The sequence below is a fragment of the Aplysia californica genome, unplaced genomic scaffold (genome assembly GCF_000002075.1).
Source record: "Aplysia californica isolate F4 #8 unplaced genomic scaffold, AplCal3.0 scaffold00777, whole genome shotgun sequence".
Taxonomy (NCBI): domain Eukaryota; kingdom Metazoa; phylum Mollusca; class Gastropoda; order Aplysiida; family Aplysiidae; genus Aplysia; species Aplysia californica.
The window spans coordinates 29,037-46,613 of NW_004798047.1; the positions used below are offsets into that span (position 1 = coordinate 29,037).

A 17,577-nucleotide genomic window follows, 5' to 3' on the forward strand; every position below is an offset into this window, starting at 1 on the left:
AGGAACCCCCCCCCCCCCCAAAAAAAAAGAAACCTTCTAATAACATGACAAGGCAGAAGTGGCAAAAACACTTCAGCTGCACAGTGTAGTAGATACCCCATGCTCTGAAAGGAACATAAACAAAAAACTGTAACAGACAATACAACTTCTGCATCACATACACATATATACTTAAAAATGGTCCCAGCATCATCTCATAGTAAACCTGCCAGCACCCCCACCCCCATCCCCCCTCCTCTAAAAAAAAAAGGATTAAAAAAATAAAAATAATTGAATAATTGAAGACTAACAAAGATACTCGCCATGGTGATGAGATATAGATTTGCGATATATTAATGTAATACTGACTCATCATATGCATAAACCTGGGAACAAGATCACAAGACCTGTACATTTGCCATTAGATCCCAACACTGATACAAACAAAAAAAACCAATGATCTGTCAATTTATTTTTAACAAAAAGCAACATCCAACAATAAACATCTATTCAAAACAGTTAATAAACATAAACAACTTAAAAAATACAGTTCATCAAATCTGTCAATGACTAATAAGTTCACTGCATTTAAAAAAATCAAATTATCTATCACCAGCAACAATTTATGACATGGCCACAAAATGTCATTATTACATAGGCATTCAGCATTTCCATACTTCAAACGGACAAATTAGCACCATGTGAATCATAAGAAAAGAATTTTGCATTCATAACAGGGCTATTCCACAGTAACTGAAGGACATTTGCAGAGATGCCAAAACCTCACAATTTTGGTGTGACATTCACGAAAACACAACCAGTCTCACGCCTCAACGATTTTCTGTGTAATCTCACGAATTTTCGTAGTCGGGTCGAACAGAATCGTACTTGGAGTAAAAAACACTAGGACACCAGTCGTAATAGTCACCAAGACTTATCAATGAACACTGCTTTCGTTTCACAAAACGAACATTGACGCTGATGAACAGAGCTATGACATCTTAAAGAAAATGCCTGACCAGAAAACCATGCCGGAGATCATTCCAAAGTCAGGTCTCAGTGCCCAGAGGGGGGCTTATCTTTACAAAGAAATATGCCCCTTTGTTGCTGCAGACATGCGTGACATCGTCACTCCTTTCCCCGCACTTCCACTTCCACCAGAGGAGCCCAGTGATGAGGATGAGGATACACCTATTCCCCAGAAGATGGCCAAGCCAGGACAAGCAAATGGAGAAGACCAGCATACATGTGGCAGAGGACCTGGCCGGGGCCAATTTAGCAAGAAGGCACAGTAATGATGCCAGGCAGTTGTAAGTGATTTAACTCAAATTCTTGTTTTAACTCTTCAACTAACCACTGTGGTGTAATTAAATGTTCCGATTTCTGTGTTCGAACAGAGTTTTTACTGACATGAGGTGCCTCAAATTCAAAGGCAGGCTTCTAAATGATGTTTTCTCAAGTGACCTTTCCTGGGATACCACACACAAATGGCCATATAACTTTTGATCTAATGAAGATAATCAATTCAAATTAAAAGCAAAATGCTCAGCATAGAATGCAGAATCCAAATATGTAAATAACTCAAAAAGTGATAGAGTGACCCATGTGAGGGGTTTTCCTGTACAGCAACACATAATTATGTCTTTCAAATGTTCCGATCATTTAAAGTTGAAATAAATTAATTTATTTTGAATTACAGAGTTACTATTGAAAGAATGTATTGTCCAAATGTCCCATCAGTTACCATGGAATAGCCCAACATTCATTCATCACTGTTTTTCAGTTTCTTCAACAGTTACTGGTTATTCACAAATGAATACAAAAACAAGGCTACAACAAACAGGTACAGAAATTAGTTTTCATACAACTGAGAGACTGGAACAAATGCACATTTACATTCATGTTTGAGGAGAAAAAAAAAGAAATTCACCAGGAATTGGATTGCACACAATCAGCAAGCCTTTCCGCCACCGAAATGTTATACGACATTCAAATAAAGACGAAAATGTGTCATGACAAACAGCAAAGCATTCATTACCACAAGAACATATCAGTCATACATTGTAAAGATCTCGGGTCCATCAAATCTTTTTTCAACAGCATTAATTGCCACCACAGAGACAGAAAAGTGAAATGAACCAGTATACCCAAGCATCTTCACAACCAGCAATTTTGAATAAGAAAAGAAACTTCAAAATGACAACTCAAATAACCTTATACAGAGAGAGGTTTAAAAAAAAACAACAACAAGCAAACTCAAATAAACCTCATTTCCATTAAGGCCCCCCCTTTGTTCATTTGAATACAATGCAAAACTGATTCTATTAAGCAGTCCCAAACCAAAGCACATGTACTTGTTAAGACTTGGCCAGCCCCTGTTTTTGCTTCATAGAAACCTTTCCAAAGAGTATACTACATGTTAAAAAACAATTTTCCCCCATAATAAGGATTATGGCACCTAAACTAAGCTTTATCTTATTCCAAAAGCATCCCCCCCCCCTTGGAGAAAAAAAAATCCCCCACAAACAACAACAAAAAAAACCAAACCTAACAAACATTTTCCCACACATAACACACACTTCCTTTCAGCTGGGTCATAAAAACAAAGTCCACATAGCAAAGATCACATTGATAATCAGCAAAATGGTCCCAAACAGGACGACGAGGCTGTAGACAAAGTTACGAATCTCTGGGTCTGGCACCGTAGGCCTCAGCACCAGCTCGAGGAAGGCGCGGCAGATGTACTGACCATCCAGTGCATAGCAGGGGACCACATTCAGGATGACCAAAGCTCCCGATAATGAAATAATGTACCTGGTCACTGGTTAAGGATGGTTTGTGAAAAATCAACATGGGTGACCATTGGTTCTACTTCTGTGGAACCAGACTTCATGTAAAGAGGGCATATTGTCAGTTTAGTATAAAACAGTCTAACACTGATGTTTGTTTGTTTGAGTAAAGAAAAGCACATCGACACAGCAATGGTCATTTAGGGCTGGGAAAAAGTAAGACAGACAGAGAAATAACAGAGGGAAAGCAATGAAGTAAGACTTACCAATGACAAATGGCACCCTTCAACAACCCGCAGAGTCTTGCACTGCCTGCATCATTGCGTGCTTTCCCGCACAAAGCTTCAATCAAATCTAGAAATTGGCTCCAGTTCTTATCCTCCAGTAATGTGTCCAGCACTCTACGTGACTTTAATATAAAAAAATCCAAAGTCCTGAGCTTCACAACGTTTTAACATCAGACATCAAGAGTGAATAGACTTTGGTGGCCCCGACAATCGCTGGTCCCAGGCATACACTGTACTTGTATGAGGTCATTTCACATGACACAAATGCACAGAGCGATTTCACTGACCAATCTTGATGATGGGCCCGACTAACTAATATACTTCTATGTCAGTGGGTTTCAAACTGGCAACCAGCTAAATGAGGCCTTCAGAGCGATATTTTGGGGCACTAAGTAGACATCTACCCGTACCTTTTTTTGCACTCAACATGAGTCTTTTCGGTAGACAGATCTGTATAAAAAGCATCATTAACTTTAAAAAGTAAAAAAAAATTTTTAACATCCAAACTTACTGATGAGCATCTTCACGCCATACTGGAACAAAAAATAAATAAACATACTGTCCTTATCAGGTTTCATTTTCAAGTATTGAAGAACTTGCCGCATTTTCCCTAGGCAATTTACAGACTTCTGCAAATTCTTGGGGCATTTCTGGATATCAGCAATTTCATTAAAATTCCCAGGGCCCCCTGGTTTACTGGGGCCTAGCAATCACCATAGTCTCAATAACCTTCATGTGCGGAAGGTGGAAGTATTCAAACTCATGTGCCCCTCAATTGGTCGCTTTTAAGCACAAGGGTACTATCCCGATAAATGCTGTTTTGATTGAGAAAACCAAAGTTAAAGTTTTTGGATCCTTATTCCGTCTCTTTAAAAGACAAGGAGAGAGTTTTCTCTATAACCAAACAAGTATACACACCAAAGAAACCGAACTTCTCCTATAGGTAGGGCAATGCCCACTTTTGGTGTAGGTCAAGATTTATGGAAACCCCCCAAATCTGGGTTAGCCCGCTTGTCCTTAACTCACTCACTGCCAAGCATTTCTCGGCAGGATAACATTTAGGTGCTTGGTACATTCAGTCGATATGCATGCCATTATATCTTTATCTCTGCAAGAAATAGATGTTGTATCAACTAACAAATGTTGAAGAGTCACTTTGAAAAGATATCTGACAAATTTTATGTAACTGGAATATCATGTAAGTCATCAGTCCACCCATCCTGAGCATCAACATCAAGGTGTGTGGTTGCAGGATGGGGCATGACCACTGGGGGAGGGGTGCCACTATTTGAAGTTTGTTGTGTAGACATAGGAGGGTCTACGTCAGCTGTATTCCTATCATTTGGGGGTCTAAATCTACGTTGTGTGATCTTTGACGTTTGCGTGACAGGCCTGAACTGGGACCGGGAAGCATCGAACCATAGGTCTGAGCATGGGGAACACCTGATTCTAGATCTAGGCCTAGATCTAGCACAATTTTCATCTTCACTTGCGTCCGCACCTCTCCTATTTCCTTTCCTATACTCATTATCAACTCTGTATGATGGTTCATCATCACTATCATCTGCAAAAAGATCTAAATCTGACCCTTTATTGACGAATGGGTCCATCAATTCAAATGTTCCGACCTCGTTGAGACGCCGTCGCCATCGCAACTGAGCGTTACTAGTTTTTAGTTCGTTTCGGGGGAGTTTGAAAAAGTCCCGATTTTTAAGTGGCTTATTCAAGGGAAGTTACTGCAACAATGCGGAATCGAAACTAAACTGGCTTATGTCGCGGACTGCCGACTGCCAAGCCCGAAACGCATCAGGGAATGTTTGAAAAATAGTAGTAAAAACGCACCCGGCGGGTTTCGGGTTTGGCAGGCAGCGGTCTACGCGGATCACCCGACAGGGTTCAGGCATGGCAGTGAGTGAGTTAAAAGCGACCAATTATGGCATCTGATGAAAGAGAAATGAAGCAAGAAAAATATAAAGTGGAACCTGCTCTAACAGCCACCAGTATAAGATAAATCAACTGCACAAACAGGCACTTCCTATTTCCTCCCTTACGTATTTTTCACATTATAGTTCATATCAACACTGTGCAAGACGGACTCCTGTCCTATACAATTGCTTTTCTCTTCGGCAATGATTGACCGTCTTAGGCAGTTTCATTTGTATTTCCTTTTCGATAAGACTGAGTTAAGTGGCTTACAGTAATAGCCACATTTCTCAGGGAAGAACTCACTAAAACCTCTGAAACAGAAGAAGGATTAGACTGAATCCAAGCACCCATCAACCACCTACCCATTTGTTCACTAAAACAACATCAAATCAACAAATCCAAAGTTGGGAAAAAGGAAACAGGACATAATCAAAGAAGGGCAAGCAAGAACAAAGGACCTAGAGTCCTGTCAATAAAAGAACAAAATAGACAAAACATAACAAAATCAAGTTAGTTCATGACAGAATCAGAAAAGCAACAATACACATACTGATACTCACAAAAATTCATTAAGTACGTTCCATTTATGAAAAAGGATACTTGCAAAATGTTTCTATGACGAATGGTAGATTCACAGGAATGAAGGAAATCTTTGGCACATAGTTACTGAGAGAAACTGAAAGAGAACAAAATGACAACATGGTTTACTCATCTGGACATAAGCTGAGACTTCCTTTACAAAATATGTACAATAAACCAGTCTAACTTCTGACATGATCTTAAATAGCTTCGTCTGATAAGACACTAGAGACATTGGCCCTTGGTGCGACCGTGCCCTGAGCGCGACCAGGTTCCCATTTTTCCTTTTGTGCAGCCTGTGTGCAATCTGTTTTATTAAAGTTACGTCTCTTGTCTAGTTCCACTTTTGGTCAATCCTTTTCCGAGAACGTCAGTTGTCTGCTACTGCAGCAGTCGAGTTCGAAGTGAAAGGCATATCGGAAACATTCTTCGAGTAGTGTCTTCAGTTACTAAACAAGAGTAGCTGGCCCAACCAGCGACCACTTGTCTCTATACCCTCTGTTTATAATAAGATCATTGTTTTCATCATAATTTGCTATTAAAATGATTATACTAACATTTAAATAGCGTACTAACAACTTTCTTGCACCTGTTGCACCTGTTATGTCTGTGCGCGCATGGTCGCGCTCCGTTCCGTATGCGGTCGCGCCTTCGCATAACACCATGCCCCCTCCAAATCCCTAAGCAAACAAACTTTTGCAGAGGGTGCTGAAGAGGATGATTATCTAATTTCTAATTTATTTATAGTAAATCTCAAAACACTATACTCAGCATATTTCCTCTTACTATCTGTCGCAAAATACAGTCAAAACAGTCTAAGACAGGCACCCGTTATCGGGGTGTAAAAAGGATGTACACGTACAAGATAAATAAACATGCCTGATACCCCTACCCCCTTCCTCAAAAAAAAAAAAATCATGAGACCAGCAGGGGTTTCTAAACTAATATATCATAACAAGTTCTGTCTTTATCCTTATACGACACCAACAAAATGACCAACTGATATTCACCAGAATAATAAAGATCCAAGGGGTGGCCAAGGAACAGTAGAGGAGGTCTCTGCCCGTGGAAGATGCGAAGCAGTCGGGTCTCATTGTCCACGGCCGGGTACACGCAGGCCGCCTCCATTTTAGGCACATAGCAGTCACTTTGCAAGCGGCACATTGGCCGGTCCGTGGCTGTGCGGGCAGGGAGACATGCATAGTTCTGGGGGAAGGACAACAAGTAGGTATTCATTTAGTCAAGCGTAAAAAATGATGGCAGCGCTTATCCCTACTCAAAATATGAGTTTAAAAAAAAAAAAAAAAAGAAAGAGAGAAACTCCTTTGACAAACAAAAACAAAAGCAACAAAAAAAGAACCAAACCCCAAAACAAAACAAAAGCCAAAAAGCAAAACAAAGCAACAAGAGGTATGAAAGTCAAAACAAACTAAAATATATATCTGCGGTTCTACATTTTTTAAAACCGAAAGGGCAACTCACGGTGTCAGCATTTTTCTTTGTGTGGTACATGAAACACAGATGAGTGGGGCTGGTGCTGTTACAGCAGTCAATCACCTCCCACGGATTCTGGTTCTGACTCCGGTTGATCATGGAACCTGAAACAAAAGGGAAACAACAGAGCACACTAGAGTTTGATTTCAAGGTTCTTGATGAAAAAGAAGGAAGAAAAAACAACAACAAAATGAATGTGGCAGTCTATGCCCAAGATCCCGGAAGATTACCAAATTAAAGGAAGATGAATCTCAGGTGCTACAAGAATCGAAGATAATGCCACATTCAAACTTATTTCAGCTGTCAGTCGGACAAATGACCTTTCCTTATAAACAGATCTCACCAGGGCCACTCCAATTTACTTTCCGGATCAGGGCCATTATCCTAACTTGATCACAGGTTTTCCCTTACTCCTATTCAGCAAAAACAGCTTTCACAAAACATCATGCCCCCCCCCCCCCCAAATCCCTAAGCAAACAAACTTTTGCAGAAGGTGCTGAATAGGATGATTATCTAATTTCTAATTTATTTATAATAAACCTCAAAACACTACACTCAGCATAGTAATTTCCTCTTTCTAACTACCTGTCGCAAAATACAGTCAAAACTGTCTAAGACAGGCACCCGTTATCTGGGGTAAAGTGTTTGTATTAGACAGGTGACCGTGTTACGCATTATTATATTTTATTATAACGTAAAAAATATTCAAGGGAGGAAATGGTAAGTAGTTGTTTGTACAGGCAATTGTCTTAGACAGGCGACCGTTAGAGTAGGTTCAACAGAACATCTGACTTACGAGGGGAAGTGTCTAGTTCTTTGATCAAAGCCACAGGCAAGCAGTGGCCATTCCACTTCTCCCGCATACTAGCCGAGACACAAGACGACCAGTCTGCAATGCTCTTGATATGGCAGTCATTGATGCGAGTCACTGTCTCACCGACTTTCAAACCACGAGGTCCAGACACAGCAGAGTTCTGAAAAAAAAAGGGTGCTCAGATTCTCAACACAAGTCCTAAAAACAAGTTACACCAATCATGAAAATTACATTCTCTAATTGTCTCGTGGGACACATTAGATATTCTCAGTTTGGAAGGAATTAATTTTGAATTTTGCCCAGGTAGTGGCCGAAGCCTACTCTTATTGATTTTGGACCACCAACAGATCTTTAATATGCGCAGCTTCCACACCGGACCTCTGAGATTTTTCGCCCTTATGCGAGAGGGTTAGGTTGTAGATCTTACCTACCGTAAGATCAGGGGTGTGGCAGAAAGACAGCAGTAAGAAGGAGCCAAGGAGTAGCAGTAGATAGGCTGCAGAAAGAGTCAGAAGCCTAGCAGAGGGAGCGGGGAGGAGCAGAAAGTGGAGACGAAAGCAGATGACATGATTAGAGAGCATGAAATAAGGTGATACAGTGCAAAGAGAAAATTTTAGAGAAGAAAATTTGCCGTCGCTGTCTGGTTTCGAATCCCTGACCTATAGAATTAACATATTTTTACTTTTTTGGAAGGGGATAAATAACAGGTAATTTAGATGTCTTATCAGTGTCACAAGTCATATGTATGGAAAACAAGTTAAGCAGAGATACTGTTCAAACTCATTTTGATAGATTCTCAGAACTCTGCCTACCAGACAGACTTTAACAGACATTTTAATTTCCAGACTCAACAATATTAATGCATGCGACCAACAAAGGTTATCATACTTTTTTTTTTTAACAATCTCACTGGCTTTTGAATCAATCATGAAAACATCATCTGAAACTCCAAACATGCAATTGACACAGCCATAATGCAAAAAAAAGGAGACCCCTAGAAATCCCTCACCGATACAACGCCCGTAACGACCACCGAGATGCCAGTCGAGTAGAAGGGCATCAGAAATCCAGGCAGCAGCACCAGAACCACAGCAGCAGCAACAGCAATGACCAGATTGTGCCAGACTCCAGCACAGTAGATTCGAAGCTGCCTCAGGGGGGACACGGCCTGCAGGTGTTCCGTGGACAGGTCCACAAACGCACCCGGGTACAGAAGCAACAAGAACAGTCCAAAGCCATTCACTCGCACTTGCTCCCTGGGAAATAGTCATTTTTGAACTGTCAAGTCATTTCATTTTCAAAATCAACTACTGCTCTCATTCGTAATTCATTTCAGTTCGTTGCACTTTGTTACTTCTTTTAGTAATGGTGAAATTAACATGTTTGGCTGCCAACGATGGATGATCAACCTTTTCGACAAAGATAAGGGTCCCAGGACATCCATTCAACTGAGCTCCATCCTTGAACAATTAACCCAAATCATGCAAGACATCCATATTCAATAGTCACTGAAGACTTAATGGGTTTTGTCACCCCTTTCCACATTGTAACATTATTCAAGAGAAGGGACCTTAAATCCCAAATAGCGGGTAAATAGCTTTGAAAACTCCCAAAACAAGTTAAAGAACACCCCATTGGGGATTCAAACAAGTGTAATCCATACAATTGCCAAACATGATACAAACAAAGGTAACTGTGCTACACTCACACTTACCCTTTGCCAATGGTATGTTAGTTGCAATTTAGGAAAGAACATGCAAAAACTGGGTTTTTCGTAATTTTTGAAGGAGTTGACCATCTTTCATGACACAAATAAGACACTTTTGATGCAATCCCCAAAGTTAACATCCAACAAATAAACCCCACCCTTTCATTTATCATAAATGGGACAGGGTAATTTCTGCTTAAATAGTAAAGAGCAGGTAGTTAAAGACTAGCCCAATCATACCTGACAGCAGCTATAGCATGTCCCATTTCATGCAGAATGCCACAAACCAACAATGTGAGCATGTAGTAGGAAATCTGACTGGTTGGCAAATTCACCCCTGGCATCTACACCACAAAAGGCAAAAACAAAAATACCATATATAAGTGTTACTGCATTCTCAAAAACAAAAAGTGAACTACAATAATTCTTTCACTGCCAAAAGTTAAACAGGGCTAATTTGTGAAAAAGCTCTACAAACATCAAAGTCAAAGTAAACAATGCATCTCTTTACTAAATAAAAATCGTCTACCTCAGTTCCATTCAGAGGCTAAGGCTTGTTTAATCACTGCACAAACAAACACACAAGACCAATTTGGTTGTAAGAGCAAGAGGAATATAAAGTGATTCTAAACAGAACTGAAAGTAGGAATTTCTCCTTAATCCAGTTGCAAAAAAATGTCTATATATTTCAAAACATTAAATAATGGGATTACAAAAGCTGCCATTGCCATTATCCCCATTTGTTGTCGCTTATATTAACCCCTTCACTGCTGAAAACTTTTCATCAACGTCTGTACTGACAAGATAAAATGTTAATTCCAGGAATATTTAAACACAGAGAATTGTTTCAGAATAAGCAAAATCACAAGCTGTAACTTTACCAACTTAAACTTCTTTTGTCAACCTGAAGAAACAATACAAGAATGGAGAATGCAAGCCAGAACATACGTCTATCCAGCAGTGAAGAGGTTAAGCATGGAAAGCTGAACAAATAAATCCTTTATCATCAGCTCTGGAGGAATTTTAGTTATTAACTGTTTTAAAAATACTTGATGGCATTAATCTTATTCAATACATCTGTATGTATATCCAGTTGGTCAGTTCTGATTCTGCTTCATGGCCATTATTATCTTGACATTATCTTAAAATCTGTAAAGGGTATCAATTCAACACTTTTCTCTAATTCTGTTGGTACTACATGGCAAGCCATTATGTAAGGGCATTGAAAAGATTGCCACTTTCACTTTCTGATGGTCAAGTTTTCAAGGCTCACTTCAACACAGAGGTAGTGTAATGTAAAATCTTAACACTTTTCTGGGTGACATTTCTCAAACCAGATTCATATTAACCACTTAATTTTCCACTGAAGGGCTTTGCTGGCAATGAAATAGATATACACAAAACGATTTCAGGATCTAGTTTCACATCTGGGGCAAGCCCAAATTCAATGTGAACTGTAACAAAAGCAGCCATGCCATGCCTCAGTTGTAAAAAGCAATATTGACAAGAAAAAAGAAAAATATATTTAAATCCCCTACATACAACATATTCAAAACTTGCCATCATCTTTCAGAAAAGACAGAGAGGCATACACAAATCAGTTCTACAACTCATCTACTTCAAACTCAACCAAACAAATAAAAAAAGCCCAGCTCAATGACAGTATTGGTAGTTACCACTTGAACTTATTATTTTTTTTAAACACAGAGCATGCTGATACTATACTGCGTGAAATACTTAGGTGTACATAAAAAACAAAAGCAACAACCTTACCACAGGGGTCAAAACCTGGTGTTCCACTGGGCTCTGACGGACAGTATTGATGACCAACAGTGACAGGATAAAGATGGACACCAACATCGACAGAAGGGAGAAGATGACTCCAAGGGTGAACCATGTGCGTAGAAAACGAGGTCGCCACTGGCCCAGTCGGAGGAAGACGCGATTGAATATGGGCGAGTACCATCTTAGTTGACAGACAGACACAGACAGCCCAGACTTGTCAAGAAAGCTCAAGTAACGTCTGGCAATGGCCTTTTTACTTTGCTGAAAAATAACAGAAAGATTCACATTATTTTCTCTATCATATAATATGTGTCACGATGCAGTGAAATCAGGCGCTCGTCAATTTTGGGGCATATGGAGTTATTAATATCATCTGAAAGTTTATTCATTTATTTTGCTTTCAATGAAAACAACATCCATCTATCTTTAATAGAAGTGAAGATATTAGGGATAGAAGGAGCTTGCATGGTTTCAGCGGTAAAATTATCCAGAAATGACCGCCAAAGTTAGGTAGCTTCAATAGTTTGAGAGTCCTTGAAAACGGAAAAATTACATATTTTGGTGCCTTTAATTTTAATCAAGGTTTGTCACTAAAATTCACACGGAAATGTGTTTTAATATGGACAAAAGTGTTACACCCCCCCCCCCCCCAAAAAAAAGGATAAAAATTGCCAAACTTAATGAAAAATGCATGTTTCTTCACTTCATATTTTGATGAGCGCCTGATTTCAACAAAATGCCTCACATACAAATTAGAGACCAGCTTCATTTGAAAAAGTAAAACAAAGAGAAATGTTTTAGTAAGGTTTTACCATGCTCGCAACTGCATAAGGTTATATGAGCGTCAAGGGGTGGATGTCAACTGAGAAGTCCAAATGGGGAAGATCAGACTTACTCTGCTCACCTTTTTAGTCTCAACAGCAGTAAGTGTGCTTCGACTATCAAGGCACCCCAGAAATAGCAGGCAGTTCACAAGAGTGACAAGCATACAAAAGAAGTATAGGAAAAATGACGATAGTAAGGACGAGGAAAGAAAAAGCAGCAGTTCCCCCAATGTTGTTCCAGCACAGTATGAGCATGACATTGATAAATCAGCCAATTAACAATTTTACTTCTACTGAGCATAAGAACATGTTAATATTCCCCCTTTGGGAATGATCTATAGACAACTTCAGCCAGTAGCACTGCCCTGGAGGGGGACACAAAGAGAAAAACTAAGCAGAGAAGGCTCAAAATAAATAAAACACATGAGAAAACAAGAAGGCTCAAAATAAATAAAACACATGAGAAAACACTACAGAGAACAATTCATTCCTCGACTTGCACAAAGTGTAAAATTATCCTGCATGCACGCCTAATTAGCCCCTAGCATCATCACCACTAGACACAAAAAGTATACGTATACAACACAAACACTACGTCTGCTGTGATGAAACAGCCCTCACTTAAATGAAAATAGTTAAGGAATAAAAAATCAAAAGTAATTTAAAAAAATTAAAAGATTACAATTTACAAAGCAGCTTGGAGAGACATCAGAAAGAAAGTTTCATCGTAAGGGCCTGTGCAGTCGATCTGATTTATTTAAAGTAACCTAGTAGGAAAGTAGAATCAGAAACAAAGCTCTTGTGTTGCATCAGCCAATCAGCTGAACTATAAAACAGGTGCACGTCCATATTCCTTACTTAATATATATAAGTTTCAAACAAAGTAACATCAATGATAACAATCATGGCACATGGTCATATTTCGAGCTTGCTGACTTTTTGCCTTGACATTTTAAAAAATCACAAGTCTTGTGGATTGAATCACTTTGTGTGTGCAAGCACAGATACACACAACGAATTAAAAGAAGCGTTATATCATATCTGACTACAACCAGACAGGTAAATAAGGTTGACATATAGGCCTATATAATAAAGAAATTTAATAATGTGATAACTTTGAGTTTCTTTTCCCAGTTTTCTCTTGAGAAAACAAGAGGTTGACTGATACTGACCTTCAGAAAGACATCCAGGAGATAAAGAGAAGACCAGAAGCCTAAGACCAAGGCTATCCATGTCGTCTGGACCATCATCTTCTCACTTCATAATTCAGCAAGGGCTGTGAACATTACAGTATGTTGAGTAGGGTTGAGCCAGTTAAGGTAACCCAAGAATATAAGCTGAATTAAGCAAATTTAAAGTAATGAGTGCATCTGGAAAGATGGCCAAATAAAGTCTAGAAGTAAGAATAGCATTTTGGGCTGGACAATCTTCGAGATCTCATTAGTTTTACTCACTTGCTGGATTCAGATTAAAACAATATAAGGTGGAAGAATGGAATTTTCACTTTCACTATTATATTATGCTCAAGTTTTGTAAAGCCTTTTTCATGTTCATATTATCTTTTGGGAGTGTCAACTGTCAACGTACACGGTAACCCGGCACGTAGTCTCAGTATCTACGTACAAGGTAACCAGGTACTTAAGTTTCGAGGGCTCCTTGAGCTAGATGCACAGTAACTGTTTTGTTCCTTTCATGACCTTCACTAGACTTCTTTCCCTTTTCCCTGCTTTTTGTATGAGCGGAATATAAGCAGTTAGCACAACGAGACCATTCTATGGCCTGTTTCCCATTAATTTTGGTCTGGATCCCAAAAATAACAAGAAAATAACTTTTGTCTTTGTTGGAAGCCATCTTTTCCTCCGTATTATAGCTTGTGCTGTCTATTGTACCAGTATGCTTTCTGTAGAACTGGTGAAGCGAACGCGTGCGTATGCCTGAGCATCAACGATCACAATTCAATGATTCAGGAATCACACACTACACGCTCTCCTCTTCTTTTACTTTTTGGCCTAGCAGCCTAGGCCTAGGGCACATCAATTTAAAAGTGGCTTAGGTAATGGATCTCTCTAACCATCTTTCTCTGCCGCCTGCCCCACCCCACTCATCACTGGACTGGTCAATCATAACACCGCTGACTGCCTGTTTCAAGTTTGGAGCCTGCCAACAGCCCAACATATTTCAACCCCCTTCCCCTAATAGAGCTCGCCGGATCTCTCCTGCTGTATCCAAGTTCGGAACTTTCCTTGCCCCTCTCAACCCAATAAGACCAAAGTAATTGAGTTTATAGAGAAATTTAAAAGGTGATTCTGGTAAAGTCCCGCTGCAGCGGGTGCCACAAAATATTCTTGTACGAGGAACGTTTAAGTAGAACAATATTGACTTACAAATATGCCAAACTTTGAGGGGGGTAGGGGGGTGCCTGTAGGGAGACATCCTCCTGGGGTTTTTTTCCCACAGAGTTTGAGATTTTGCAAACGGTTCAAAATTTGAAACCCATCTGAATCCAGCAAATCATAAATCATTTAACATACAGTAGATGAAATCTAGAAAAATGATACAACTTAGATAAATATTTAAGATTGAATTGGAAACATTCTTGCCTTTAACTCTTTCCGGACGTATCGCCGATATATCGGTAAAGGGTTAAGGAAATGAAAACATCTAGTTTCACTTTTTCAAAGCGTCGGTCTGGCGAAAAACGAGTGAATTAGTTCTTGCGGTCTTGCATCAACAAAACGATCTAACCGGACACAGTATAAATATTTAAACTCAAACAAAAATTGGAATATTGCATTGAAATAAAAAGCTGCACATTCAGAAATTTATGGAATCTGCTCTTGGCATGCATATATGATAAGATACTATGCTAATTTGTTTTCACATGTTTAGTGAGTGTAATTTTTTCACGTCAAAATGTGTTTTTCTCACCATCATCGCCATTTCTAACCCTTGTAATGTATCCTTATGTTCAAAATTAATCCTTTTTTTCTTGTTGGAATGTATTCCTTATTCAATTTCCTTCAGTTTGATATCATATGTTACGTTTTGAGTGATGGTTATGCTTATAAATATATATATATGAATTAAGTTATTTTATACACCACCTATGTAGCCGAATCGAGTCACATTGTAAGTTAATTATGTCAGGACAACTACGTCCGGAAAGAGTTAACCTTCACTTGAGTCTGAGGAGATGAGATAACATGACATAATTCATGACCAAAGCTGTTCACTGTTGTACAGTGTAGGCTACGCAAGTACAGGTACAAGGGGTAGTAGCAGAAGTATAATAAATTAAGTAAAATAAAGTTATGACGAGTATGAGTAGACAGTTGCTGTGTCACAGGCTGTGTGTAGGCTTCACTCAATGCAGATATAGATTGTTGATGAGAGACATCGTCCTAGAATCTACATCATTCATTCTGAATTTCAGAACACTTTCTTTGTAAAGTGGAATCCACTTATAACGAGTCCTGAAATAACGAGAAGTCTGTTATAAAGACACTTTTCTAAAACCCCGTTTTTTTCCCTTCTTTATCTTTGTAAATAAAATACTGCTATTGCGCAATCAGACAGAATGCGAGTCAGTTATAGCGGAATATTGCTGCTGCTGTGCACAGCGCATAGGCCATTTACTCATGCAAAACCTTGCCAGTTGAAAAACTTGGTGATCTTTTGAAACAAAGAATGGGTGAGCCCACATGTACCAACAATGAAGGCCGGAGAGAATGAGTGGGGAGAAGTGGTATGCACAGACAAGCAGAACGCATCGCATGATAGGCCAGCCTAGTCTAGATTATCTAGGCCTACCATGCCTCTCACTTCTCCGATGCGGGGATGGAGAGGTCACAACGATGTGATTGTGATGTGATGGGTGGAGCGAATGTGTGACGAGCGCCAGCAGACGGAACGCACCACAGTGTGTGGTTGGGGGGCGGGGGGGACAACACAGCGAGCGACTTAGCCTAGAGAACTTTCTTTCTGATCGCTAACGCCGAGCTGTCAATATCGCTAGCGTTAGAGAAAGAAACATTATCCGATTTTTGATCAAGTAAGACCTAGAGATCATGTTGAACCAAATCATCATCAGGGGAGATTACAAAAAGAAACAAACAGAAAACCAGACTCATAGATTCGGCCTACTGTACTATTTCTCTTGAATTTATTACTGGATCCCTCATAACGAGAATCCTGCTATAACGGATGTTTCGCACCGGTCCCCTCCCTCTCGTTAAAACAGGATTCCACTGTAAGAGTATTAGATTTAATCTAGAATCTACTAGATCTAGTGTAACATCTGATTTGTTTATCTGATAGATCTAGATATCTAGTGATAGGCCAAAATCTTTCTCATTTTTCATTTTCATTTTGTAACAAAATATGTTAAGATTGAACTTTGGTGGACCCAGCACTGAACAAAGCCAAAACTACTTTTAGTTTCAAGCCCAGCTGTGCAATGGTCCGCTCTTATGAAGGCTATTGTTAATGTTTTGCATTTTTATGTGTTTTTTAATTGTTTCCAATTCCAAGGGTCCCTGAAACCCCCCCACAGTTGTTATGGTATGGCTAGTACTCGTATTCGTTCGTTCGTATTCATGTAAACACAGTGAGTCCACCAAAGTTCAATCCAGCCCAAAATTCTAGTTTGTGAAAATAATAGAATAATAGATTCTAGAATCTACTTTCATTTGTCATTGTTGTCCAATTTTGTCATTCTTTATGTCTTTATTCTTGTTTTTACTTCTATTATTATTGCTGAAATAATAAAGAAAAAAGCCATACCGATTTTCTTTGAGTGGAAACACTAGAACAATTACTCTTAACGATCAAAAGTACATCAAGGAGACTTGTTGCGTGTCATGCTCTTTAAAACAACTAACACATAACGCAATCGTATGAGAACTCATAGTGCTGTTCGGAGTTCCTCGTGTTTATATTTTTCATCATAAGCATGAATCAACCGGAAGTTTATCTCATGACGAAGAAAATGAAACTACCCCAGATTTATTATTTTTTTCTTCACTCTATTTTCTGATGAAATAACAGTTTATCTTTGCAGTTATCGCCAAGTGATAAAGAAAATTAGTTTTCACGAAAAAGTAAATTTACTTGTTGCAATATTGTATCACAGCTAACCAATTCATTCATGGAGTTCTGATATCCTGGCCTCAGTCAACTAATTAGTTTCTCAATGTAGTAGTTGAAAAAGTTCCCAAAATGAGTGTGAGAAGCTCGGCGTATATTCAATAATTCCTTTAAAATCGATATACAGGAATACTTAAAGCGTTATTGAGTAAATATTGCTAAATGGCAGTTTTCCCTTGGTACAACATTTTCAAATTATTATATAATGAAGTCCTTGATCATTCATCCAAGACTTTAGTGACAACCC

The 17,577-nt window shown here is 39.1% G+C and overlaps 1 protein-coding gene across 1 annotated transcript; it reads right to left on the bottom strand.

The window, feature by feature from the left end:
• Positions 1-308: 308 nt before the first annotated feature.
• LOC101849162 (membrane-bound transcription factor site-2 protease) lies at positions 309-17,500 on the bottom strand. The gene is made up of 10 exons (XM_005109423.3): positions 16,968-17,500; positions 13,358-13,461; positions 11,350-11,622; positions 9,817-9,920; positions 8,878-9,124; positions 7,851-8,028; positions 7,043-7,158; positions 6,571-6,766; positions 5,582-5,657; positions 309-2,793 (listed from the first exon to the last, which is right to left on the bottom strand). Exons 2-10 carry the CDS (start codon positions 13,433-13,435, stop codon positions 2,574-2,576), a joined length of 1,488 nt encoding a protein of 495 aa, XP_005109480.1. The 5' UTR covers positions 13,436-13,461; positions 16,968-17,500; the 3' UTR covers positions 309-2,573.
• Between the last annotated feature and the right edge of the window lie 77 nt (positions 17,501-17,577).